Here is a 25,886-nt window from a genome sequence, read left to right as displayed (position 1 = left end):
CACAGACCTGAGTGTCATTCTTCCTCATCTTGATTCACTTTCCTGTTCTTCTTAGCTCTCCCCCTAAGTCTCTCTAGAATGTACTGATAATGATGTTGCTATACACAGAAAAATCTCATTGTCTCTTGCTTGAACAACTCAAAAGTTTCCTAACTCTCTGCTCTTAATCTTATTCTTATACAATTTATAAAATGTTCTTTATTAGAATTGAGTCTGATTGTTTTACTTTTTCGCTTACCCTATTTTACGTTTCCTGCAGAATCATGTCCAAACTTTCCAATATGGCCTACAAAGTTCTGAGTAATTTATACAGCCCGATTTTTTACCACTTCCTCTCATCCTCCAACCTATAACACAACTCTGTTTAACTACTCACAGTTCCCCAACCACTTTTTTTCATGTCTATGTGTATGTATCTAAGTGTATTTTGTTTTTGTCTTTTACTGTCTTTCCTTCTCTTTTCTGTTTTGTGAACTTAATGTTCATCTTTAAAAACTCAATGAAAATGTTGCCTCCACTTTGAAAACCTTTTCTGATACTTCTAATGCCTGGGCTTTGTTAGTCTGTCAGTCCTCTGTACTCCCCTGGCATTGTATATTTATTTACTTTTATCACATTTATTATAATTGACTCTAGGTTCATCTCTTCAATTAGACTGTGGGCCTTGCAATGATAGGAACCATACTTAATTGGTATATTGACCTCAAGGAAGTAGTGGGGAATGGTTTAGTGAGTGGATGGATCAGCAAATGGACAGGCAAATGAGAAGAATTGTAGTGCAGCAGGGCTTCCAGGCCCTGAAGATCACTATAATCTTAGAATCAGAATCAAGAGAGTGTGGGGATTGTATAGGTTTTGGTTTCCCCTCGTAGAGACCAGAGCTTGACTAGTTGAATGGAAAAGTGGAATTAAAAACCTTACCTGAGTTCCTGGCTTCTACTTTCAGAATGAAAGACAGAAAATTAGGTAGACCTTTTAGATTCCTTTCTAGTGTTTTTGCAAGGAAAAGCTCACGGCCTAAGCATCGATCATTAGGCCTTTGAGAGGAAACACCTGGGTTAGTTAATAAGTAGCAAGAAAATGAACCAATTCACAGAACACCTGATGACAAAAATGTCTCTCTTTCTGGATAAATCTGCTCCCTGATCCGATCAGTGCAATTGTTAGAGATCTTGCTTGGCTCTTACTATTTCCTCTCCCTGAAACATGCTCCCTTTCCTCTGAGCAGGTCCAAGGACTACCCTTTCATTACTTTCTGTCCAAGCTCTTTGCCAATCATTAACCTCACCTCGACCACCCAGTGGTAGCCTGAATTAAATTGTTCTCTAATTAGTTTCTATATAGGTTTTATACATTTGCCAAGGTTAGGCTGTGTTGTGGTAACAAACCCCCAGGTTCCATCGGTGTTAAGATATAAAAGTTTATTTCTCACATGTGCACTGTTTGCTGTGGGTTCAGTGGCCTTCAGAGCAGCTCCCTTCTAAGCAGGAAACCAGATCAGTTTGATCTTGTGACTGCCAACTTGACACATGGCTTCTAGGGTTGCTGATATACAGACCCGTAGCCTGGAAGTAAGCGGTGCCATTTTTTCATCAAGTCCATTGGCTAAAACTAGTCACATGGCTTCAACCTAACTACAGGGGAAACTGGGCAATGTAATGAAACACATGGACTGTTTGGTGTCTGTCTCTACTCCTATTAGATTATATGCTCCTTTGCTGTTCAGAATGTGTTTCTCATCTTTTGGGTCTACCCCTTAGTACGTAGTTCAGAGAAATGGCACTTAATATCAATTTGTTGTTGCTTTTTCCCAATGTAGGACTATTTCAACCAGAATATAATTCTTAATGGTGTTATAGGATGTGATTAAATGTTAATTATTAAGCATTTGAAGTATCACTTAGTTCTTTTTGGACAAGTTAGCCCTTTTTGGATGTTGTCTTCCTTGGGTTGAGAAAGCTTTTATATTTCATGCTCTATATCCCTTAAATTTATCTAGTCTTCATTCACCCTGGAAATGATAATTACTTGACAAAAATGCAGTGCATTTCTGAATGAAGTACCTCATTTATATTAATATATGATTATGACAGATTATTAACTCAAGTACATTTGAAGTATGAGAAAAAGATGTGTGAAGTTTATTTTGCTAATAAGACAAACTAGGCAACTTGGAAACAAATTTGAAGGTTGGGTGATTAGTTTACGTCTTAACATTTGAGGATTTGCATGGATACAGAGGGCAGGCAGTTCCAGTCTCCTTTTCGCTGAACTTGAGTTGACTTCCTCACATTCACTATGGCAACCTCAATGATCAACACATACAGGAGCTCTGAAGTGTGTGCCAAAACTTTCCGAAGTTAATAATGAATAGGTATGAACCACACTATGCAAGCCTCTCTCAACAAGTCACTGCAAGGCTAATGTAACTTTAGGGTGCCGTTTCCTTCTCACAGTACACCATTGCAAAGGTCTCATCCCAGACAGCAACCTTTGTGAATGTTTCCTTTTTGCCCCCACTATATATATGGCTAAGCCCCATTGGTCCCCCCTTACTCTAACATTGACCAATGTAGCTTGCTTTGCATCCTCTCAGTTTAAACAAAGTAACATTGGAAGGCAAATATTGCTGGAGCATATGACTTTAGTTTAATGCATCTTTTCCTTCAGTGAGAATGCAAGCCTCAGCTGCCCTAATATTTAACCGAAGCAGATCCTCATTTGCTTATCTGTTTAATTGCACTTTTATCTAGGCCAGCTGCTGCTCCTGCTGCTGCTATAGCCACTCTTAATTGGAGTGGCTTTCTGTTGTATACTAGTGGTTTAAAACTGAGAGACTGCTACCTGGAACCTGCACTCATATTGGTATCTGAACTGGGCTTCTTTATAAATCATATTGTCCATTTTAGCATAAAAGATAAGCTTTCAGGATACAGGTTTATTTCAGGCTTCCACTGCTAGACATTATATCACAGTAGTTTTACATGAACTGAAGATCAATCATTGATTTTATAACCAAAAATGACTTTAGTTCTGTATAATATTACTTAAAACTCATAAAGACAATTTTATACTTGAGTAGGTATTATTCCTTCCATCTATTTGGGTCAGTTTAATGGTACATTAATAATTATTTATGTGAATTGGAATCTATTATATGGTTGTATTCCTATTAGAGCCCATGAAAAGACTTGAAATCAAAGCCTCTTTCCAAGTATTATTTATAGTTTATGGTTTGCTTTATTTTCTTTTTAAAACATTGCTGTATATCTGAATAGTAAACATAACATTTGTGAAAGTGAACACACTTTCTCCAAAATTTGATCAGTCCAACTGTTTTTTAGTTGTCAAGTCTCACAGAAATAGCACTTTAGTCATGATGACAGCATACCTTCGAAAACTGTACTGGTAATTACTTTTCTGTGGCCCCTGTTGAGACAGGCAGTCTTACTGGACATTGATTTGTTTAGTCAGAATAGAACTTCACATAAGAGACAAAGCTAACTGCACAATAATGTATTAATTGAGAGCCACTTGTATTGAAACACAAATAAAATATGACTGAATTTTATATTTAAACAAGTGAAAATTGTTTGAATATTCACTTGAAATTTAAAACCTCCATGAAAATTGTTTCTCTTGCACAAATAATGCACATTGAGCTCTGTGCTGGCGTTGAAGATGGAGTTCTGCAAAGGCTCCAAGCACCTCAGCAACACCACTTCTCAGAATTACATTAAACCAGTTGGGGCATGATGAAAGAATGCAAGGTATAAACCCCTTGAGGGCCCATGAGTCACCATCTAGAAAGGTTCTTGAAAGGGTAAGAACATTTTATAGTTTGATCAATAGGAGCCTGAGAAGTAGGCTGCAGGGTAAATACAAGTTGAGGATTAAAAACTTTTGGAAACTTGAAGAATTGAATTACAATCCTAAGAAAGTTCTCAGGAGAAAAAGGGACCTAGAAAAGAGACTTTTTCATCCCATCTCACCCAGCAGCCAACCTTTCTTCTAGGTCAGAGTACAGCCAAGACAGATTTGATGATAACCATCCCTAACTATCTCAGCTCTATTGCAGAACTAAGTCATGAACAGAATTTTCTAGAGATCCCAGTTCCCACCATAGTAGTTTTGGGTACATACCAAATGGAAGTAAAAAGGGAATTGCAGGCTTCAAAATTAGATCAACTTTTCCATAGAATACTTCATACCAAAAGATTCTTACTCCATTTTCCCAGACAGATTGAAGCTTTACTTTGAAAATATATGTGTTTGCAGTGTTGCAGTTGAGTTTTCCTTTCTCTCCTTTCTATTATTTCAGTGTCAGTGGAAAGACTATTACATTAATGTGGGTTTGACAATTTAGATTGTGTTTATAAAGGGGGCAGTGCATTTAATGGTATAGCCACTGTCACAAGCACAAAAGTATAAGTACAGGAGGCTGGCTAAGAATTTCTGAACTCAGCAGATTCTAAGAGTTATTGATACTCCTTTGCCTTTTGCCTTATTCTTAGAAAATTTACAGAACCCTACCTTGAGACATAATTAAATAAAAACAGACTTCCAGTAGCTACTATTTATGTGGTACACTCAGCATGATCAGATGGAGTGCAAACAGCTCTATACCAAATCCATGAAGGCAGTGGGCCTCTTCTTGACAGAGGGGTGAACGTGGTGGCCATGAGGACAGGAAGGCAAGGAGAAAGGAAAAGGGAAGCCCTACTAAAGGACTCATGCCCTTGGAGTTGCATCCAGCACAAAGCCCCTTTTCTGTTTTTCCTATCTGGGTTACACAGAGGAGGCTTTGTGTAGAGCAGTTCTTCTTAATGCACCCAATCAGAAATATGAGGCAAGTTCATTCTCTTGATGAGACATCAGAGGAAGAAAGCAGGAGACAATGATAAGGGGGAAAATAAAGGAGGAATATCTGAGTAAGGTAAACAACTAAGTTTAGTTGTTCCCAATGTTGTACCAGTCTCATCAGTGCTGTGTCTGAGTGTCACAGCCTCTGGTGTCCTGTGATGGATCCTCACTTATGCCAAGAGCTGGCCACCTGGCAGCCAAACCCTACATAAGATATGAGGAGCCTGTAAATGCAGGACTTCTGTTCCTGAATCTGCTACTCTGATGAAGAGGTGTAAGTGTCTACGTAGTGAGGTGACCACTGTAAATACCATTGTTTCCTCTTCCTGGGGGTCACCCAGAGAACCCTCATGGAACACGTTGTGACAACTACTGACACATGGAGTTATCATAGGTTTTATGCCACAAACAATACATTTAAAGTATGTTGTAAAAGATTTCGCAAGGACCTATAAACACTTCCACGGGAAGAATCAGAAAAAAATAATTATTTTTGAATTGAAATTCAGGTGCACACTCATTTACGAACACTGAACCCAAAAGAGCTGAGTTTTCCTTAATTTTGGAGGTCATGTAGAAAGCTTTTCTCAGTTTCCTTGGATGGAAAACTTAAACTACCCCCCTGTTTAGTGCTTCCTGCAGTTTTTGATTCTCAGTTCAGGCTCTAACTCACCAGTAGGGGAATAGGGATATTCTGGCATATGTAGGTCTTTCTGGCAAACCAGTGAAGCAGGTCTCACAGCTGTTCTGTTAAGAACCCAAGTTACCCTAGCCTGGGTTTTAAGCCTGGGCCAGCCAAATGGCACTTTTATAAAACCTCTTCCCAAACCAGTGCTGTTGGGCAATCTTTCTTCTGAAACATTCTGAGTTTCTAATGGGGAGGAAAATAAGAAATGAAATAACTTTTTGTCCAGAAAACTCCTTTGTAAAGGCTGATTTTAGGTCTAGCAAAGATGTCTTCATAGAAAGCAGTTATTGGGCAGGGCGCGGTGGCTCACGCCTGTAATCCCAGCACTTTGGGACGCCGAGGCGGGTGGATCATGAGGTCAAGAGATCGAGACCATCCTGGTCAACATGGTGAAACCCCGTCTCTACTAAAAATACTAAAAATTAGCTGGGCATGGTGGCGCGTGCCTGTAATCCCAGCTACTCAGGAGGCTGAGGCAGGAGAATTGCCTGAACCCAGGAGGCGGAGGTTGCGGTGAGCCAAGATTGCGCCATTGCACTCCAGCCTGGGTAACAAGAGCTAAACTCCATCTCAAAAAAAAAGAAAAAAAAAAAAAAAAAAGAAAGCAGTTATCTGTGAAAGCCAAGGTGATGGAGTTTGAAATTGACAAAAGGTTGAGGACTTAACTTTTCTTCTGAAGGTGACTTTCTGCCCATGGATCTTCCATTTCCATTAATCTGAAGTATTCCTTAAAAAAAAAAGAGCTGGAGAGAAAAGAAAAAAACAAACCAACCTCCCGTTCCATGCCCCAGGCAATCTTCTTGTGTAAAGCAATCTGTGGCAGCTAGCAGCTAGTCAGGTGTCCTGGCAGGAGTTTTTCCTTTCAACTTTGGCTGGGCGCTTCTTAGACTCTCTTAAAGAAACATACTACAGAGCTCCCACTTAGGCCTGCTCTTCCTCTCCTGATGTCTCTCTGTGGCATCTTTTCAGTTGCTTCTTTAGAAGATCATTTTGGATGGGGAAAGTATAGGCATGGGCTTTTGATGATGAGGGATTTCCTGTGAGTCTGGAGAAGTTAGAACATGTATAGGTGCTCCTGGGTATGGGGAAAGGAAGCAAGGACGGTGCCCACCAGTTTTCCAAGTGCCTTGTGTGCATTCTTATCTCCAGAACAATCCTTTGCTCTTCTACCACAGTGGGCACCCGAAGATCTCGGGGCCCTTATAATCGTTAGGCATTTTCAGGGACTGAAATGTAATGAAGGAATTGTTCTTCCTATTTCTGGAGGTAAACTAAATATGAAAGGAAAATGAGCATCAGACTCGATCCTGACTCAGTTTTTCCTTTAAGTTTCATCTTTAAATTAAACTATTTCTCCCAAAATTAAACATAAAAGTTATAGCCACTTAACCAAAAACAATTCACATGAAATGTTGTACTATGTATAATTTGCAGTTGTTACAAATAGTCAATGCAGTACCTTTGTTAGCTTAGTGTTTTTAGATTCTTAAAAGGAGGTATGTTGAAAGAAAGGTTGCATTTAGCTTTCTCTCATGCATATAAATTTAGTGCAAACCCGTTTTAAGGAGCTTTATGTGGTAGAATTGACATTGCTTAACGAACAATTGAAAAAGTTAAGCATAACCTAGAAGTCATTTAAAACGGTGAGTCACTTTCCTGACAAGCCAATAAGGTAAGAGGACCAAGGTTGCAAAATAATTACTAGCCCAGCCTGAGGGACCCTGGAAATATATTACAGGTATCAGTTAAGAAAACAAAGCAGTGGTGTTTTACCACTCTGCAGAGAACAAGCTAAGGTTGCTAACCAAACAAAATAACTTTACACTGACAATGCCAATTTTTACATTTCTTTCAGAACAAGGGACACTCAAACTACCGGAGGTAAGGTGAACATTTAAATTTTTTTAATCCTTGCTTTTCAAATTGTTTGCTAACCTAACCAGGCTTGAGCTTTTACACTGTTAAATGTACCTTTTAAAATAAATAGAAATAAACCAAAATAGAGGGAACAACCCAAGTGATTGTGAACAAAATGCAAAAGTTAAATCCAAGGAATTTTCACAGTCACTGTCCGAAGGTCTTAGGTAGAGAAAAAAATGTGAAAACTTAATAGAAGACTGTGTATGAAATGGGACCTCGTATAGAGAGAAGGGTGGTCTTTATCCCCAGAAGCTGGCAGATGCATCCCCTGTCATGAAATGTGTCACTGCCCAACATTTGCCAACTTACTGAAATTTCGTAGAATTACTGCAGATTCTAACATTGTTCATCTGAGGTTATGGTTCCATGCTTCCAGTACTTTTCCATTTGAGCACAAAGATGATTGTTATCATATCCTATTGATCAAATCAAGATCTGGTAACATTTCCTTTTGGTTTAACACAATCTCCTAATGGTTTAGAAGTATGTGATCTCTCTTACCTTTCAGAATAAAGTTACATAAAAAATTTTAAAAAATGAAGTTATTTTAAAAATACAAAAGATGATGGGCTATATAGAAAATAAATAACAAGATGCCAATTATTAAATACTTTCCTGTTGAAAATGCTCTCAATTGTGTTGTTTGGTGTTGTTTATATAGAGTTCCCCAAAGTTATAAAATTGCAGACAGAAAAGAGTTTTTCTTTAATGGTTTCCAGATTATTATTGCCTTGGCCTTCAACCAAAAATAACAGATTTCTCACCTGACTGCCCCCACCCCCCAATCGCCATAGCAAAACATTTTTAAAGATAATAGAAGAATAAAATACAAGCTATGTGCGATTAGTTATGTGAACCCAAAGTTCAGTGATCTGAAAATTTCAAAATAATAATGATGAAAATTATGATTTGTAAATTAACATCTCACAGTTAAAACCTCTCTTTAAAAATGTTACTAGTATGTTTTTAATCTAACATATAGTAAAAATAAAAAGTACAGCAAAATATAAAAGGTGCTTGTCTCTACTTTTTGCATAAGTATGTAATTTGAACATATAAGATATCAAGAGTGTGACATAAAGAGGCTCATATGCACCTAATCAGTGTATCTGTTGACCATATTTTAGAACCTAGAGTCTAGACCAAAGAATGCATAACAAGGTTGTTTTTTTTTTAATAGGCCATACAAGTTCTTTTAGAGCTAAAATAAATTAACCGGAGAGTTCCTTTAGTGTTTCATTGACAGGTAAGATTTTTCATTAGGGTTATCAGGATTCTTCCAGCAGTGCCAAGGATCTTGCAAAGCAGCCTTCTTTCACTTACTTTCTCATGCTATTATTATAACATTGAGACAGAAACCTTGTAGGGTTCTGAACTTTAACTCAGTTTTACCTAACATTTATCCTTTTAGATATATGTATTATTTTTCCAAGGAAGATGGTTTCATTTCATTTTAATTAAGTAATGTGAAGTGGGCGTACTTACAGGAAGAAAATGTGCTAATAAGAAGTGGGTAAAAATTTTCATGTGATACTAAATAATTCTCACAGGCACTTTTATACTCTTTAAATTATATGTAAGCCCATTATGCAAGGAATAAATTTTCACATTGATTTTTAAAAATATGTAACATCAGTTTTTTAGTGACTTGCTTCACTCTTCAATATAAGTATAATTTTTATTTACTGTGTGACTGTATTAACAATCTCTACTTTGTGTGGATGGGGGATTATAGTAAGCTCTGAGGCTAGCCAATCCATTTGGAAACTTGAGTTTGTTTTAAGGGAGCAGTATAGCAAACTAATATTAAGAAACAGCTCTCACCCAGTACCAGGTGCTTTCACTCTCCAGGGAAGATGCTTGCAGCTGGTCAGGAATCTCCTCATAAGTAAATAGTGAAGCACTTTTTTAAGCTCTGTGATCTTAATTTTTCTTCCTCTCTTGAAGACCTTCTTTCTCTCTGTGTACCAGTTTATAGGCCTCTTCTGCTTCCCTTTTAATAGTTATGATTGTGAAGTTTTTATTTTTAATTTTACACTTTTTTGTGAAGTAGGTCAGTTTTCACTAACCACAGGATCTGTGGGGTATCCATAACCATACCTGGGCTGTTCATCTCACATCCCATTCCAGAGTGGACCTTCAGAAAGCTCTGCTGACTCTAAGAAGCAAGTTTATCATCGAATACATTGATAAACTTGCTTCTTGGAGCCAGAGGTGCTTTCTGAAATCCTTTTTTTTTTTAAAAAAAAAGAAAGACAAGTTAATAGGTAATGAAGCAAGAAATAACTGCCAAGTGCTAATAAAATTGAGTTTGTTTGTTTTTTTCCCCCCACTTTTAGGTAGACCAAAGGCAATTGAGAAGGTTCTGGAGACTGATTGTCATGGTGGTGTGAGGCTGTAATTGAGAGCTCCAGGAGTGGCTGCTAGATGTGCCCTCCCCTCCTTTCCCTTCTCTTCCTGCTGGGGACAAGGGCCTGTCAATCCCCGTCCTAGACTTTTGAGAATATAGATTGGGGAGGGGAGCATAGGCTTAGAGATGACAGGATGATCATTGAAATTTGCACTTTAAAATTATTCAAAATATGATCTGCTAAACATCTCCTGTTTTTTTCAATATAAAATACTTTTTAAGTTCTTTTAAAGTATAAAAATCTTAGACTCTACAAATGCAGTTGGTCTAGGGAGTTGAAAATTCCTCCTATGTTTATTTTTTAAATATGCTGGATCATAGTTTATTCCACTGCACACCCTTCCTGTAGAAAGGTTTCTGTTTTCAGAGTGACTGATTTTCAGTGGCTTTTTAGGAGGAAAAACCTCAAATATAAGTAGTAAGGCACTAACAGAGTAGAAGAATTACTTTCTGTGAATTTAAACATTTAAAATAACAAAAAGCTAATAATCTGTCACTTAATAATCCTTACCATGTGGCAGTAACTGTTGCAAGCATTTAAGGTAAATTAACTCATTTAATTCTCACCACAAAACCTATGAAGTAAGTGCCATTATTATCTCCATTTTATAGATGAGAAAACAGGCACAGAGATATAAACTTAACTGTTTGTGCTCAAACTGAATTTGAACTTAGGGAGTATTATTCTAGGATCCATTCTCTTAATACTTGCAATGTGTATCCTGTTTTAATTCTAAATTCAAGATACAAGAATACAGAGTTGTTCTTGAAGTCAGGATTCCTTTTTCACATTTTAAATTTATAGTTTCTAAAAGGGACTAATTTAGGGATTCTAGGAATCAGACCAAAGAGTTAAATGTTTTTTCTTGCCTTCCTAGTACTTTGGTAGTAGAAGGTATAAGACCAGTAGAAAGTCAGCTGCTCGTTGTGCATTAAGAAGATGATGGGATATGTAGGAAGTAAATAGCAAGATGCCCATCATTAAATAGTTTCCCGTTGAAAATACTGTCAATTGTGTTGTTTGATGTTGTTTATATAGAGTTCCTCAAAATTATAAAATTTCAGACAGAAAAGAATTTTTCTTTAAATTAGTGTTCTTTCATTTTATCAGACATGAGTCTGTAACTCATCGTGCTTCCAATGTTTGTGCCTTGGCTACGAAAAAGTCCAGAGCAAAATTTTCCTTTCACTCACAATGACTCTTGTTATTTAGTTTTTCTAGTGCAGCTGTCTATCCTGCTCAACACAGCTTCAATGCTGATTTTAATGATCCTAGCAGTCTTTTACAAATCCATGTTGGAAGTAGTTGGGTAAAAACAAAAATCACATTTAAAAAATGTCTACAATTTGCTTTCACCTGAGAACCCTGAGAATCTGCTGGATATGGCTTTGAGGCCCTTAGGAAGGCTGGGGGAAAAAAAAAAAAGAAAAACATTTCATCCATTTAACTTGTGAATGAAAACAGCAGAAAGAACCCCAAGAGAAATCCATAGCTAATGTGTGCTTAGCACAGCCAAGTCTGCTCTGAATGAAACCAAGTCTCCTCACACAGACACAACCCAGCACATATAAAAAGAAAATTGCTTTTGTGAAAATCTGGATTGTATGATAGCCATAGACTCAGGATTTCATCCAGTTGCGTAATAAAGAAATGAAATCAAGACTTTTTTAATTAGTGAGATTACTGTAGTTATTAGGTGGGAATGAGTTTAATTGCTTAAGAAATATGTAACCATGAATTTTCATAGATTTAAAATTTCTTAGTTTTTGTAATGCAAAGTTTTTTTCTTATGGCTTCATTTTCTATAATAAGAATTTATTTTTATGGTTCACAAACTGCATGCCTGTTTTGTTTTTCAAAGTTTTCAACTGGTCTATAGTTAAAACACTATTCTCATTTAAGTGTTTGCTAAAATCAGAGCTTCAGATCTTTGTTTTGAGGTTGTATGTCTTCTTCAGTCTGTCTGTGAGTCCCCATAAATAGCTGAGTTAGAGGTATAGGAAATCAGTTTAAGGCTATTGCTCATATGTCTTGACTGGGAACATTTTCTAACCAAGATGGCTGCTGAGCTTTGTTCTCTCCGCAGTCACTAAGACTTTTAAAAAACTGAGTCTCAATATCTGGAGTTGGCAACCAAAAATATTTTTTTTCTTACTGTTATAAGGTACCAGCGACTTATCAAGTGTAATGATGTACAAGAGGAAGACTTATTTAAAAAAAAAAAAAGGTTAAATTATAAAAAAACAAACTTTAATACTCTGATCAAATTTAGTCATACTTTTAATTGGAAAACGTGCAGCATTCATTTGCTTTCCTAAGTGCCAATAGTAATATAATTTAATAATGCAACATTACCAACATGTATTTCTTTCGCTTTGTTTTCCTTTTCTGCACAGAAACGGACCAATGGACTCCGAAGAACTGCTAAACAGGTGGATCCAGGTGTGTTTCTGATTAAACATCCCATAATGATGGCTTCAGCTAAGTGCTTATGAAATTATATGGGAATTGCTGTGGAAAGTCAGGCATATTGTTGGCCTTTGTTCCTCATGGTTTGGTGTATAATGTGTGACAAAGAGATCACAGTCTAACGTGTAAATCATTCACATGATGAATAACTACCAGCAGGCACCAGCATTGCACTCTTTTCACAGTCAGCAGTTGAGCTGGTTATTTGCTAACTGAACAGCCTCAGGGTGCCTGGTTAATGCTAACATATCCAGCACCCTCCCTGTGTTCCTTTGTAAATCTAGTAAAAAAAAAAAAACAAATAAACAGTTAGCTGGCACTTAAAAATTACTGTTTTCTAAGTAAGTAGGGGAGAGCATAAACCAGACAACTGGTAACCACCCCCCATCGGAGAAAATTTCTTCATTCTATATCTATACTATTTTATAATAGCAGCATGGTTTTTAGGGACTTTGTGACAGGTTTCCTCTCTGGAGACCAATTATTTGTCTGCAGAAAACATTCAGTTGTTTTCTATTTAGCATTGTGAGATTTGCCCTGTCATTTTGTTAGTATAGTTATTTTTTTCATCCATTATGCAATGCCTTCCTTCCACAGTTTAATTACCAAAGATTTTTTATGTATGTGATTCTTTTGTTGTGAGTTAAAGGTATTCACAGTTAAAGGATTCCAAATATACGAACTTGATAATAAACCAAGAGGAACATGAAAAATGGAGTAGCTTTACTGGAAAATAACCTGGATTATGTGTTTCATTTTGTTTTCCCATCGTAAGTGGTATTCACCTGGTTGTAAAGTTTAGTTTTCAAAGCATTATAGCTTATAACTGAAACCACACCCATGGTAGTCTTGCCAGTTTATGAGCTGTTTAAGATTTATAGGAGCTTTGTTGCCTCTGGCTAGAAATTGCCTCACTTGTGTCCTGAGACCAGTTTAAATCTTTTAACTACAGAACACAATTGAAGTCATCAAAAAAAACAGGGTTCTGGTTTACTTTTTAATAGTTCTGACTTTCCCAAGACAATATCCTTTGCAGCAGACTCTGCAATAATATTTAGAAGTGACTTTCTCTATTATATTTAGCAGGAGTGTTTGACTGGGAACATAATGTTTGTATCTTGTTTTGTGTGAGTTATAGTATTGCTACTTCAGAAAAATTATTTAACCTTTATAAATGTTCTTTTTTAAATGTATTTTTTCTTTCTTCTCCCCTCAGGGAAATGCACTTTTATATTTGTAGTTTGTCAGTAGGAACATATTTGACTCAACAATTTATAGCCAAAATTTTCTAGAATCCCTTAGATTATTTAGATCAGTATAGTAAATTCACAGATTTTAAATATGGCAAAGTAGAACAACGGTAAAACAGATTTATGCTCCTGTATCCTGAAGGTGATAGCTTTGTATAGGTACAGTTTTTGTTTGTTTGTTTGTTTTGGTATTTCTACTTGTCCAAAGACTTTAGAACTTGATGAAGAATAAACTTACAAGAAAAATACTGTTGTATGTATGTTTGTAAGAACATAGGTAATAGTTTTCCATTAAGTATAATAAATGTATATATTTTTCCTTTTTCCATATTTTTGGAAATAAAAAAACCAAACACTTGATGATTTTGCCTGTTTAGGCTGATGATATGGTAAGCCTATTACTCCCCATAGCTGTCTTTTGATTTAGGCTTGACTTATGTATTTAAAGTTGCTTGACTTTTGCATCTCTGCCTCTTTCTGCTGGTTAGTTGCAAAGCTTCTTTGTTCAAAGTTAACTCTTACCTGATGACCATCGTGCCTTGATCCTCATGTGGCTGTTTAGAAATTTTCAGACAAGGTGTTTAAACAAGGGATCAGTGAAGCTGAATCTGCATAGACAAACTGCTTCCACGATGCATTATTTGCTATTAATGTTTTTACCATGAAAGTTCCTTTTTTTTAATCCTATAATTAATTTAGTTAACATCTTCAAGTGTCAATACATGACTTGCCTGGGTCTCACTTAAAGTGGCATATAAAAACAACTGATTAAACATTTTAGGCCAGGTGTAACCACTTCACCAGGTCCAAATTTCAGAGCCATGTACAAAGGTAAATTATATATATTCTCCATAGCCCTTTTGCATTAAAAAGGAACTTACTGCATAGTCCAATGGGTAGTAGGTGCTTAATAAATGCTATGTGAAGCAATAAGTGATGATATACTTTTTATGTATGCATTGGCGTTCTTTCTTTTTAAATTCCTCCTGTTGATATACTAACGAAACAAGGCATAGTCTAGTGGTGGGAAGGATGACTCTGAGCCATGTTTCCTGGGCTTGGGACTGGCCTTAGCTGTTTACTTGCTGTTTGAACTTAAGCAGTTTGCTTCCTCTCTCTGTGCTGTAGTTTCCTCATTTGTAAAAGGAAATTAATAAGAGGACCTAACTTACAATGTTGTTGTGAGTTAATATATGTAGGCTGGGGGCCGGGCGTGGTGGCTCACGCCTGTAATCCCAGCACTTTGGGAGGCCGAGGCAGGTGGATCACGAGGTCAAGAGATCGAGACCATCCTGGTCAACATGGTGAAACCCCGTCTCTACTAAAAATACTAAAAATTAGCTGGGCATGGTGGCACGTGCCTGTAATCCCAGCTACTCGGGAGGCTGAGGCAGGAGAATTGCCTGAACCCAGGAGGTGGAGGTTGCGGTGAGCTGAGATCGCGCCATTGCACTCCAGCCTGGGTAACAAGAGTGAAACTCCATCTCAAAAAAAAAAAAAAAAAAAATATATATATATATATATATATATATATATATAAAATATATATATGTAGTATATATGTAGGTTGGGCATGGTGGGAGGCCAAGTGGGAGAACCACCTGAAGCTGGGAGCTTGAGGCTGTGGTGAGCTATGATGTCACCACTACATTCCAGCCTGGGTGACAGAGCAAGACCTTATCTCAAGAAACAAAAGAGCATGTAAAGTACTTTCTGAGGTGCCCAGTATATAGTAAATGCTAAGTATAGCAATTACTGTATTAACTAGTTTATATTAGAGCATGTTCTTTAATATTGGACATTTTGTCATGTGAAGGAGAATAACATTTCCTCATTATTTCTTTGCAGACAGACTCTGAATTTTATGTTGAATTTCTGTTGAAACAAGAAGCTACATAATCACAGTCATTTTCAGATTTGTTGTTATTTCCCCTTAATCTAACGGCTTTCATGATCTTTTGCTTATCTTTACTAATAAACATAGTCAATTGTGATAGTTGAGAGGTTTTTTTTGGGTGAAATTATTAGTGTTTGTTATTGCAATAAAGAATCAAAGAAAGACTCCTAATATTGAAAACATATATTGTGGGGTTTATTCAAATTCAAGAAAGATGTGAACTCTAGGTTTGCATTGTAGCTTGTTAGCACATTTAAATCATTTACTCCTTATTAATAATTGTGATTAATCTTTATAGGCAATATTTGTAAATGGCTTTGCTCTTTACTTGTCTTCTGTTGTGTGCTAAGAAATGTATCAACTTATAATCTTGACTGCTTTTATAAATATACTAATGTATTATATGCAAATTCTGGTAGCTCTTTTGGATTTCTTAAATATAGCAGGGAATTTTCATCGATTTTTACTTTTCTTCCTAAGACAGATGTTGATATCAGGAAAATAACATTTGTAACAGACAGATCAATTATTTCAGGAACATGGAGGTGCTAGGCCTTTTTCAAGAACATGAGATCGTAAATCTTAAGAAAATCTTAGCACTGGTGTAATATTTTTCTCCTAAAGTGGCACTCAAGGTCATAGTTACCAATTAAATTTTAATACTGAGCTTAAAATTATTTCTGTCTCAGTATAAGAGATACAAGATTTATTTCAGTTTGCATGTGGCAAATCTGTATACCAGGACGTGTATTCTTTTCATTGAGTACATGTTTTTAAATTATTGCAAAATTGTCTTGTATCTGTGGACCTCATAGCATCTTGTATTTAAGCCTGCAGTCACTAGCTTTTAAGCACTTCAGACCATCATTCTGTGTTGTACTGGCTAAAGATTATATAGAGGAGATAGGAAATGTTTAAATACCTTACACCCTTTCTGATCTTAAGTAACTCTTGTGCTTTGTGACAACCTTGAATAGATAATGGTTAAATTGATGAGTCCTTTCTGACAACTCTTGTTTCTCAGATGCTCATTGTTAAACTCTTGATTACAAAGAGATGCACATGGCTTAGGAACACTGTCTTTTCTGATTCACCAAGGAGATTTCTTACTGTTTCTTAGCAGAGACATCTTCAAAGATGGTCACTTTCTCTTTCAGGTGGATAGGATTGACATATAACGCCATTCCCATTTGTTCTTGTCTGATTAAAGGAATCTAAGAAATCTTTCTTTTATTACCAATTTCATTTCTTATGTGACATTAAGCACAGCATTGTCATTAATTATAAAACATGGCCCCTTTCCACAAATAATTTATATCCTTCTTAGGAAAGGAATAGATACAGACACAAAGTTTTGATTGCATAAATGCATGTATATAAATGTACACATAATTTTTTAAATACTATATACTATTTTATATATGGATTTATTACTGTATAGCAGTGCCTTAAAAACAATTAGTGAATAGTTTGATAGACATGTAAAAAGATCTAGGATTATACAAAACGTGCAAGAAAGCAAAACAAATTGGGAAAGACAAATGTCTTTTAATCTGAGTTATGTATAAATGTTTTCATTTATATGAATAAAAATGTTATACTGGTTCATTGAATTGAATTATAATTTAATATCATTGTTTTTAGTGTTTTAATTTCAAAGGATTGTGAAATTTATTCCAAGTCTAAACAGAATTTTTGATTGCTTTTAAGTTTGGTTTTAAATATAATACCAAGATGCTCAATAGAGAAATTTTGTATTTTTGTTTCTAAATAGAAAACATTGAGAAAATTAACCACACAGTGTTTTTAAAAGCACTTATCTAAAAATACATTTTATATCTTTTTATGAGAGAGACAAATACATATTCCTGAAGGTTTTAGTAAATGAGCTTTTGTCTGTAATAAATAATAAAGTTTCCATAGATTAGAATATTTCCATATTAATCAGTCAAACCTACTTCTGTCTTTTCTATCACCTCCAAAACTAATTTCTCATCAAACATAAATCCTAATCTAAATATTGGGAGCATAATTGTAAATGTGTAGAAATGTATTTCACATTGAAAGAAATGAACTTGAAAAAACTGGGACAGTAAACCCAGTGATTAAGATTCATTGCAGAGAAATGAGAAATCCAAGCTGTGAACAAATGCTGAGGAGCATGCTCTGGTTTTTAAAATAGCTGACTTTTTTTCAAGCTTCTATTAAACCACAGACAGTAAGACTAGTTTTGCACTAAGATAGTTGATCTTCTTGTTATTTTCAAGACTACCTTTTTGATTCCCTTTACTGGGATAACAGATTTCAAATGAGCTCCACAGCCCCTTGCTCACATCTTTCTTGGTTTGAGGAGCATTTATTTCTCCCCTTCAAGGCTCATTCCAAGTTCACAAAGGATCACTCCTGCTGTTGTCTGGCAGGTCTGTGCATGCCTTGCCAAGCCCGTCTTTTACGCTGGTTAGGTACCTTCAGAATCGGAACAAAGGTGAGGTGATACGTGGAGATGTGCATGTGGTTGCTTTTAGGTAGAAAATACACATCAGTGATATGATTACAGAAATAACAGAACATTTGAATTATAATACTTAGAACCTACTCTGGGCCATTTATGCACTTTCAGCAATTTCTCTTATGGTACTAGTTATGTTTTAGAAAATAAAGTATGTATCTATAAAATATTTTGAAGAAATTTCTGAAAAATAGGTATTGAACCTAGTGAGCTACTTTTAACATTTATCATCAATAAACTGTTCCTTACTTAGAACATCAGATAATGGAATGGGCTTCCTGTGCCATACCTATGGTCATGCTGGTTGAATACCATTCTATTTCAGGAAAAGAAGTATATGCCATGAAAAGCTAAGTAGATAAAGAAACTTCAGAAATTTCTTATGGGCCAGTGACATCTGAGAGGCAGATAATTGAGTTTCAGCACTTAAGTCTGAAGTAACTTCAATGAAAGGAACCAACTAGGTCAAAACATACTGACTTTCTATAACAATATTTGATGCGAATGATATCCAGTTGATTTCAGGAGAGGACATTGATAAAGTAATTCTTAATATAATTCATGATCTTATTTATACTACAGTTCTGTGTATGAATAGCGAGATTATTATCAAATTAATTAGAACCCTGGAGTGCTGTTTGTGGAATTTCTGTCAAAATGACTCATATTGGCAATTAGTTATCTTTCAGCATATTCAAATCAAGCTGATTTCTAAATTTTTAATTTGAATGAAAATAAAAACTTAGGTTCTTATCATTGTTTTTATGGATTATTTTTCTTTTGAGACTAGTTCATTTTGTTTTGTATAGGTATTAAAAATATGTGGAGTTTCTCTGCCTTTGAGGAACTTGGAATTTTGCTGGAAAGTGAAGACATACAAACATAACATGTCTAAGTAATATTGTGTACTACATGATAAACTTCCAAAGTGTGTGATACAGGTTATGAATGGTCTGGTTGACTGAAGGCAGATAAGGGAGAATATTTTGCAAACTGAAGGACACAGGACAAGAAAACAAAATATCTAAACTACACATCAGTAAGTGAATTTACTAGAACTACATATGTTTTAATGAAGTTATCAATCTGTTCCTAGATTTGGGTCAGTTCAGTTCTTACCAACCAATATGCTTTTGATTACCAAGTGACAAAACCCATTTCAAACTAGCTTAAGGAAAAAAAAAAAAAGGAAAAATGAGAGTTTCCTGAGTTAGGTAACTGGGAATTCCAGAGCGTTTGGGCTTTAGGCAGAGATGGGTCCAGGGACTCCAACTGATATCATTAGAGTTCAGTTTCTCTTTGTGTCTCAGTTCTCCTTTCTCTTCTATTAGCTTCTTGTCAACATGCACCTCACAGAGGTTTTTCTCATGTGGAGGCAAAGTTGTCTGTTAGCACCTCTCAGTGTACCTTGTCCCCTAGCTGGTGAATTCCGAGAAAATAGAAGGCCTTTCTCTCAGTAAATTCAGCAGAATCCCAAGGAGGGCTTTAATTGGCCTGGCCTAGACCATGTGCTCCTCTCTGAAGCAATCAGTGCAACCAGAGTACTCTGTTGATTGGCCAGTCTGGCTTCTGTACTCACTTCGGAGATGGGAAATGGAACTGAACTAGCTTGTCCACATGAAATTTGTTTTCTATAATTCTGTTTACAAATGAATGGGAGAGAGGAAAGATAAACTTGGTTTTAGCAGATTATAATATGCACCTATTATTTTGTGCAACAAATTTCAGCCAGCTTTCATCCTTGGGCATCTTTGGCTAGGTTTTCCACCTCTCCTATCTCATCCTTTTTCCATTTGTAGGATCCTCTGATTGTTCTCTGGTATCCAAAATGGCAAATCTGGAGAAATGAACTTAAAATAGGAACTGGGGATTCCCAGCAAAGGCTTATTCTAAATGGCAGCTTTTAGTTTGCAGTGATAAAACAATAATTTTCTTACATATTTGATCATCTTGTAACCCTATCATGGTACCTCACATATCACGTTGATATTCTCCTTTGAATGCAGGTACTGTTTTTAGACAGTGATCATCCTTTATTTTATTGTTAGCTACTCACATGTTAGTATAGATTAGTCTATCAGATTAGAGAACTGAGGAAACAGAACCTAACAGCATGTTTTGTGGGGACGGAAGTGAAGAAAGGTGCCATCTCCCTAAAGGAAGGGTCAGGGTAAGAATGTAGGGGAGCCAGATAATATAGCTCTTAAGGGATTAAATTTAAGCTACAGCCTGCTTCAACAGCAATAAAAGAGTAATGAGGAAAAAAGAGAAGAAAGATATTTTTAAATTTGATCTATATTAAACATTTTCATGCACAACAGCAGTTTTAATCTCCAAGAGCAGCCCTGTGCAGTGGTGTCGTCTGAGGGTTCTGCAGTGGCACAGATCTGGATTTGTGTCCTGCCCCTCTGCTTACTTACCTGTATTTTCTATTGCTGGTTAACAGTTTACCATGAATTCAGCAGCTTAAAACAACACACATGTGTTGTCTCAGTTTCTGTGACTCAGAAATCTGGGGATGGCTTAGTTGAGTTCTGTGCTTCAGGGTTTCTCACAATAGTTCACTTAAGATATTGGCCAGGGCTGGATCTCATCTGAAGGCTCAACTGGGGATGGGTTCACTTCCAAACTCACATACATTGTTGGCAGGATTCCATACCTTTTGGACTGTTGAACTGAGGGCCTTATGACCTGGAACACCTGGCCAGAAGCTGTCCTCAATTCTTTGCTACATGGACCTACCCACCATGGATGCTTGCTTCATCAGAATGTACAATCCAAGAAGGTGTTAGGGTTTCATTGCAAGGTGGACATTAAAATCTTCTATAATATAATCACAAAAGTGACATCCTATCACCTTTGTCCTATTCTTTTGGCTACCCACATTCAGGGAAGAGATTTAAGTATGTTAGTATCAGGAGCCAAGGATCATTGGGTTGGGGTTTTTAAGCAGAAGGAACCAAAGCTCTGAGAGGTTAAGTACTTCAACCAAGGTCACACAGTACTCTGTGGGTGCCAAACTTAATTGCAGCATATTTGGCTCTAGAGACCTTATCCTTCTAGACATCTTTGTATTTTACTTATGTCAAGCTTTGGACAGAGAAAAGCTTATTTCCTGTGGTCTAGCTGTATAGTTCTGTACAAATTAGCAGTGGGATCTGGTCTGATTTTCAGAGTTCATTAGTGGCTGCTGTTACCAAGCAGATTTATGAGTGATTTTATTTTATGCATTGTTAATTTTGAAAATGTTAATCTGAAATCGCTACAGTATTTCAATTAATTTGGATGATTAAAACTTAGCATCAGAAGAATCCCTAGCAGAAGATAAGGCAGCTAATTAGAGGTTCTGAAACCAACAACTGTAGACACTGGCACTGAAACATGCCGTGTGGATGACACCCAGCAGAACTCACTCTGCTTAACAGTTTGGAAACGGAAAGAATTTCTGGCAGTCTAAATATTAAACTTGAATGCAGTTGAATTTTTTAAAAGCTATTTTAAGGAGTTAACTATTTAGATTAATATATAATTTTTAAATATGCTGTTCTGAAAAACTGTTCAGATTATTTTGCAGTGTTGTCATTTGGATAAGTGCAGTGGTGACAGAAATACAATAGATATTTGTTGTCGAAGTAGTATTTAAAAATGAGGCAGCAAACACTTTTTAAAAAATAACACTTGAGCTTCTTTGCTAGAGTTTTGCATTTTGAAAAGTTTATTCTGCAGTATTCAGAAATTATAAGGAAGTATAGAAAAGTTCTCTGGACAAATTGCCTGTAATCCTCTCACTCAGATAATCACCCTTTATACTTTTGTTATACACTTTTTCTCTCATAGGTTTCTTCTTTATGTGCAGCCACATGTTTACTAAATGCCTGTGTTTCCAGTTTGGTATTCTCCTTTCATCACTTAATTTTGTTTCATTGAATATATTTGTGGATTCATTTATTCTTTCAACTGTTTGACAAGTATGCTGACTTGGCATTAAGTGTACAAGAATGAACAAGATGTGTTTTCCCTCACACAGCTGCTGTGTCATGGAGCAAAGGTAATGGTGAAGATTTGAGATCAGGGAAATACAGAGCGTGTGCTTAAAAGAGGCATAGATTTTAGATATGTGGGTATCAGGAAATGATGTCTAACCTGGAATCCAGCATCTGAATGCAGATAAGAGGGTTACAGGCAGAGGGAAAGGCCCGGAGTTGGAGAAGACTCAGAGGGTTGGAACAGTAGAGCCATTCACAAAGAGAATATAAAGAAAACCAAGGCAAGATCTTGGTTGATGCACGTTGAGGAATTTGACTTTATTCTGAAGAGCAGATTGAGCCTTTGGAAGGGTTTTAACCAGCAGATCGACATGGGCAGCTAGGACTGGTTGAAAAGATCATCGTAGCTATACTTACTCTTGAATCATTAAATACTCCTCCAAAAAAAAAAAAGAAGTGGATTTTAGTATAACTTATTGTTAGACATTAGCTTTTCTAATTTTTATTTTTCTAAATGCTTTGAGTAACATCTACAGATGAACATTCTTTACCATATGGTTGATTATTATTTAACAGTGGAGTCATAGAGGTACAACATCTGGGACAAAGCATATCAACTCCTAGATTTTGGATGTATATGCTGCCAAATTTACCTTTTAGAAATATTACATTGAATTATATCTCCACATATTATTAGGATATGAGAATATGTCTTATTTTATGCCCACCAACCTTGTATTATTCTTTTTACTTTAAGTCATTTGATAGGAAAATAGTATCTTACTATCATATCATCGTAGTTGATACCATAATATGAACATCTTGATTTTTAGTGAGATAGACTATTTTTAATGATTTTGGCTATTTGTATTTTTTTCTATGAATTATCTATTATATTTCTTTATGCTTTCTATTTAAGAATTGGGGCTTTTCTAAATTATTTGTAAGAATATGTGTGTGTGTGTGAGTGTGTGTGTTACCAATTTTGCATTTATGGAAAATATTTTTTCTGGCTTGTTTCTATATAAAGTTTTAAATTGACCAGGGGTCAAAATTATGGACATTTTATTTATGGTCTCTTTTATTCCTTTTGTGCTTAAAAAGTTTTCCCTCCTCTGACTTCTATTAAACACCTACTTATAATTTTATTGTTCAATTTTTGTAGCATTTGACCATTTAACTTATTTGTAAGTAAAAACCTATTTTACTTCTTTAACTTATTTTTATTTCAGGAATAGATTTTAATTCTGCAACTAGTTCCAAATGTGTATCAAAATGTTTTTCAGGATTTACATTACAAGATTTTACAGAATTTACATTTATCTTTTTTTTTTTTTTTTTTGAGGCAGAGTCTTGCTCTGTCACCCAGGCTGGAGTCCAGTGGTGCAATTTCGGTTCCCTGCAACCTTTACCTCTCGGGTTCAACGAATTCTGGTACCTCAGCCACCCGAGTAGCTGGGATTACAGGCATGTGACACCATTCCTGGCTAATTTTTTGTATTTTTAGTAGAGGCAGTGTTTCACCATGTTGACCAGGCTGGTCTCAAACTATTGGCCTCAAGTATCTGTCCATCTTGGCCTTGCAGTGTGCTATTACATGTATGAGCCACTGTGCCCAGTCTAAATTTATCTTTTTTATGTTGCATAACAACCACATTATATTATACACATGACTTGCTAAAATCATAAGTTATCTTGTGCAAAACATGTCACAATACATGTTCTGTATAGGTAAAAAATTACATTTTAAACAAATAAGTACTTAATATTGAAATAATCAGGGTTTTTTTTTTTTTGCTGCTTTGTTCTTTGGGTTTTTTTGTTTGTTTGTTAAATATGACAAACTAAGGCTAACTTCTCCAAGGATTTTTGGAAGTAGGAAGAAGAATATTCTGTGGCTCTGCCTTTGAGTTCAGAGTAGCTCCTCCCATTGTTCTTACTTCTCTTTGTACATATATGTCTCCCTTAATTTTACAAATCCTCCTCATCTTAATTTACTCTGCTGCTCCTGGGGGTGAGACTATACCTATTATTTTAAAAGAACTTCAGGTTTAATAAATTTTCATCAAGGTATGAAAATTTCAACTTCTTTGTTTGAAATATGGAATAGATATGCTCTCATTTCAAAAACAGTACAGAGATTCTACACTTTCGAGTTCTAATTTGGAAAGTCCTATATGTTGCCATAAAAATATTAGGTGTTTAATAAAAAAACTTCCTTGGAGAAGTCAGTTGTAAGCAGGTAGAATAATGACTTTGGATTCCCGCCTGGCATGTTGACCCTTATGATCCGTTCAGAGAACATACTTCTGGATGTCCAGATAGTAACAGTTGTGATCGTAGCTTCTTATTATATTACATGGCCCAACGAAATTGTGTGATGTCTTCAGTTCAGGACAGAACTTTTCCTTTTTGGGAGTAAGAATTACTCTTTCAGTTTGTCTAGAGGACATCAACATGGTTAGATAAAAAACGAAAACTGTACATGTATTTCACTACCTCCACCTACCATTATGGTGCTAATATTATAGCTTTTCCCTCCCAGAGGAAGTAACATTGCCATGTTCAAAAAATATAATGCCATGCTTTGGGGTTCCCAGATTTAAACACTTTGTGCATCTTCCATTTAAATTCAAGCAGTATCCAAGAACAGAATCTGGCCAATGATTTTGAGAAAATGAAATGGCAGCACCTTCTTAGAATTTCAAACTGTTCAAGGATTTTTTTTTTTCCCTAGCAAAACAGGAAGAAACTGAGGGAAAAAGCATATGGACTCAGGTTGAGCATATGATGTATTTTCAACTCAAGTCAGCACACTTTACTCATATTTGTAGTGTGACTTAAAATTAATTTGGGTGAAGCACTTAGATTTGAGGGAGGAAAAAAAAATCCCTATCTGGGACTAAATCAACATTTGTGGCATCTCATTAATCGCTGCCTTATATAACTGCTTTTCCCACCTAAAGAGAAGCTACTGGGATGAGAAAAGTTTATAATATTAATGCCAAGTGCAGATCTTGCCTCTCCCAAAAGGAGTTCATTAATCACCATCGAAGCACAAGAACAAACATACTTCATGTCTCTTGCCAATTTTTTTCAATAACATTTCTGAAAGGCAAAAAAAAAAAAAAATGTTTAATCTTCATTTGAAAAGGTTTTAATTTGGCTGTTATTTAATTTGTGATAATGCTATGTAAATTTAACATGCTCTGAGAATGCCCAGGCATAGTGTATGGAAGTAGAATGTGTTGGTTAAGTCTGGGCCCATGGATCAGACAGATCTGGATCCAGATTCTTGGCTCTGTTACCTCCTCACTCTGTGGTCATAACACAGGCAAAGCACTTCAAGCACAGTGCTTGGCACAGGATAGCTGGCCAAGAACCAGCAGTGATGGAAATTCTTACTCTCACTGGTAGGAAGCAGTATGGGCATGAAGTTTGAAAACATGACTTTCAGTCCAAGCTGCTGTGCGAATCTTTGGACAATTTAATAAGCTTCAGTTTTCTGATCTGTAAAATGGGATGACAATAACTGACCCTACCCACATCCTCTGGCACAAATGATATAATGTCTTAATCAAGATAGAAAACTGAACCTAGCTATAGCATACAAAATCATGTAATATAATTCTGAAAAGTGCCAAGTTGTGAAATCTTTATTTTGCCATGTGTCTCAGATTCTCAACTGTAACATTATTTGGGTGATCAGTGTGTAATATAGACTGTGTTTTAGAGTCAGCCATGTAGTTACTCTATCCTCTAAGATGTTTTTCATTACCATTTACTGGAAAGTACACAGCTCTTTCTTTACAACAATTTCTTTACCTCTTTCCTTCTGTCTTCTAATTTAAAATTCATGAGTAATACAGCATATCGCCAATAGATGAAAGGGA

At 36.0% G+C, this 25,886-nt stretch overlaps 1 protein-coding gene across 2 annotated transcripts in view; it reads left to right on the top strand.

The window, feature by feature from the left end:
• VAV3 (vav guanine nucleotide exchange factor 3) overlaps positions 1 to 25,886 on the top strand; it is a 389,657-nt gene that overhangs the window by 267,110 nt on the left and 96,661 nt on the right. For both annotated transcript variants that reach the window (XM_012466320.3, XM_021667516.2), the window contains exons 18-19: positions 7,407 to 7,432; positions 12,279 to 12,324. In XM_012466320.3, the coding sequence (XP_012321743.1) occupies positions 7,407 to 7,432; positions 12,279 to 12,324 (72 nt within the window). The remainder of the gene's footprint in view (positions 1 to 7,406; positions 7,433 to 12,278; positions 12,325 to 25,886) is intronic.

Source organism: Aotus nancymaae, unplaced genomic scaffold (assembly GCF_030222135.1).
Source record: "Aotus nancymaae isolate 86718 unplaced genomic scaffold, 86718_ANA_hifiasm-v0.15.2.pri h1tg000117l, whole genome shotgun sequence".
NCBI classification, from domain to species: Eukaryota; Metazoa; Chordata; class Mammalia; order Primates; family Aotidae; genus Aotus; species Aotus nancymaae.
This window is presented reverse-complemented; position numbering and strand designations above follow the sequence as displayed.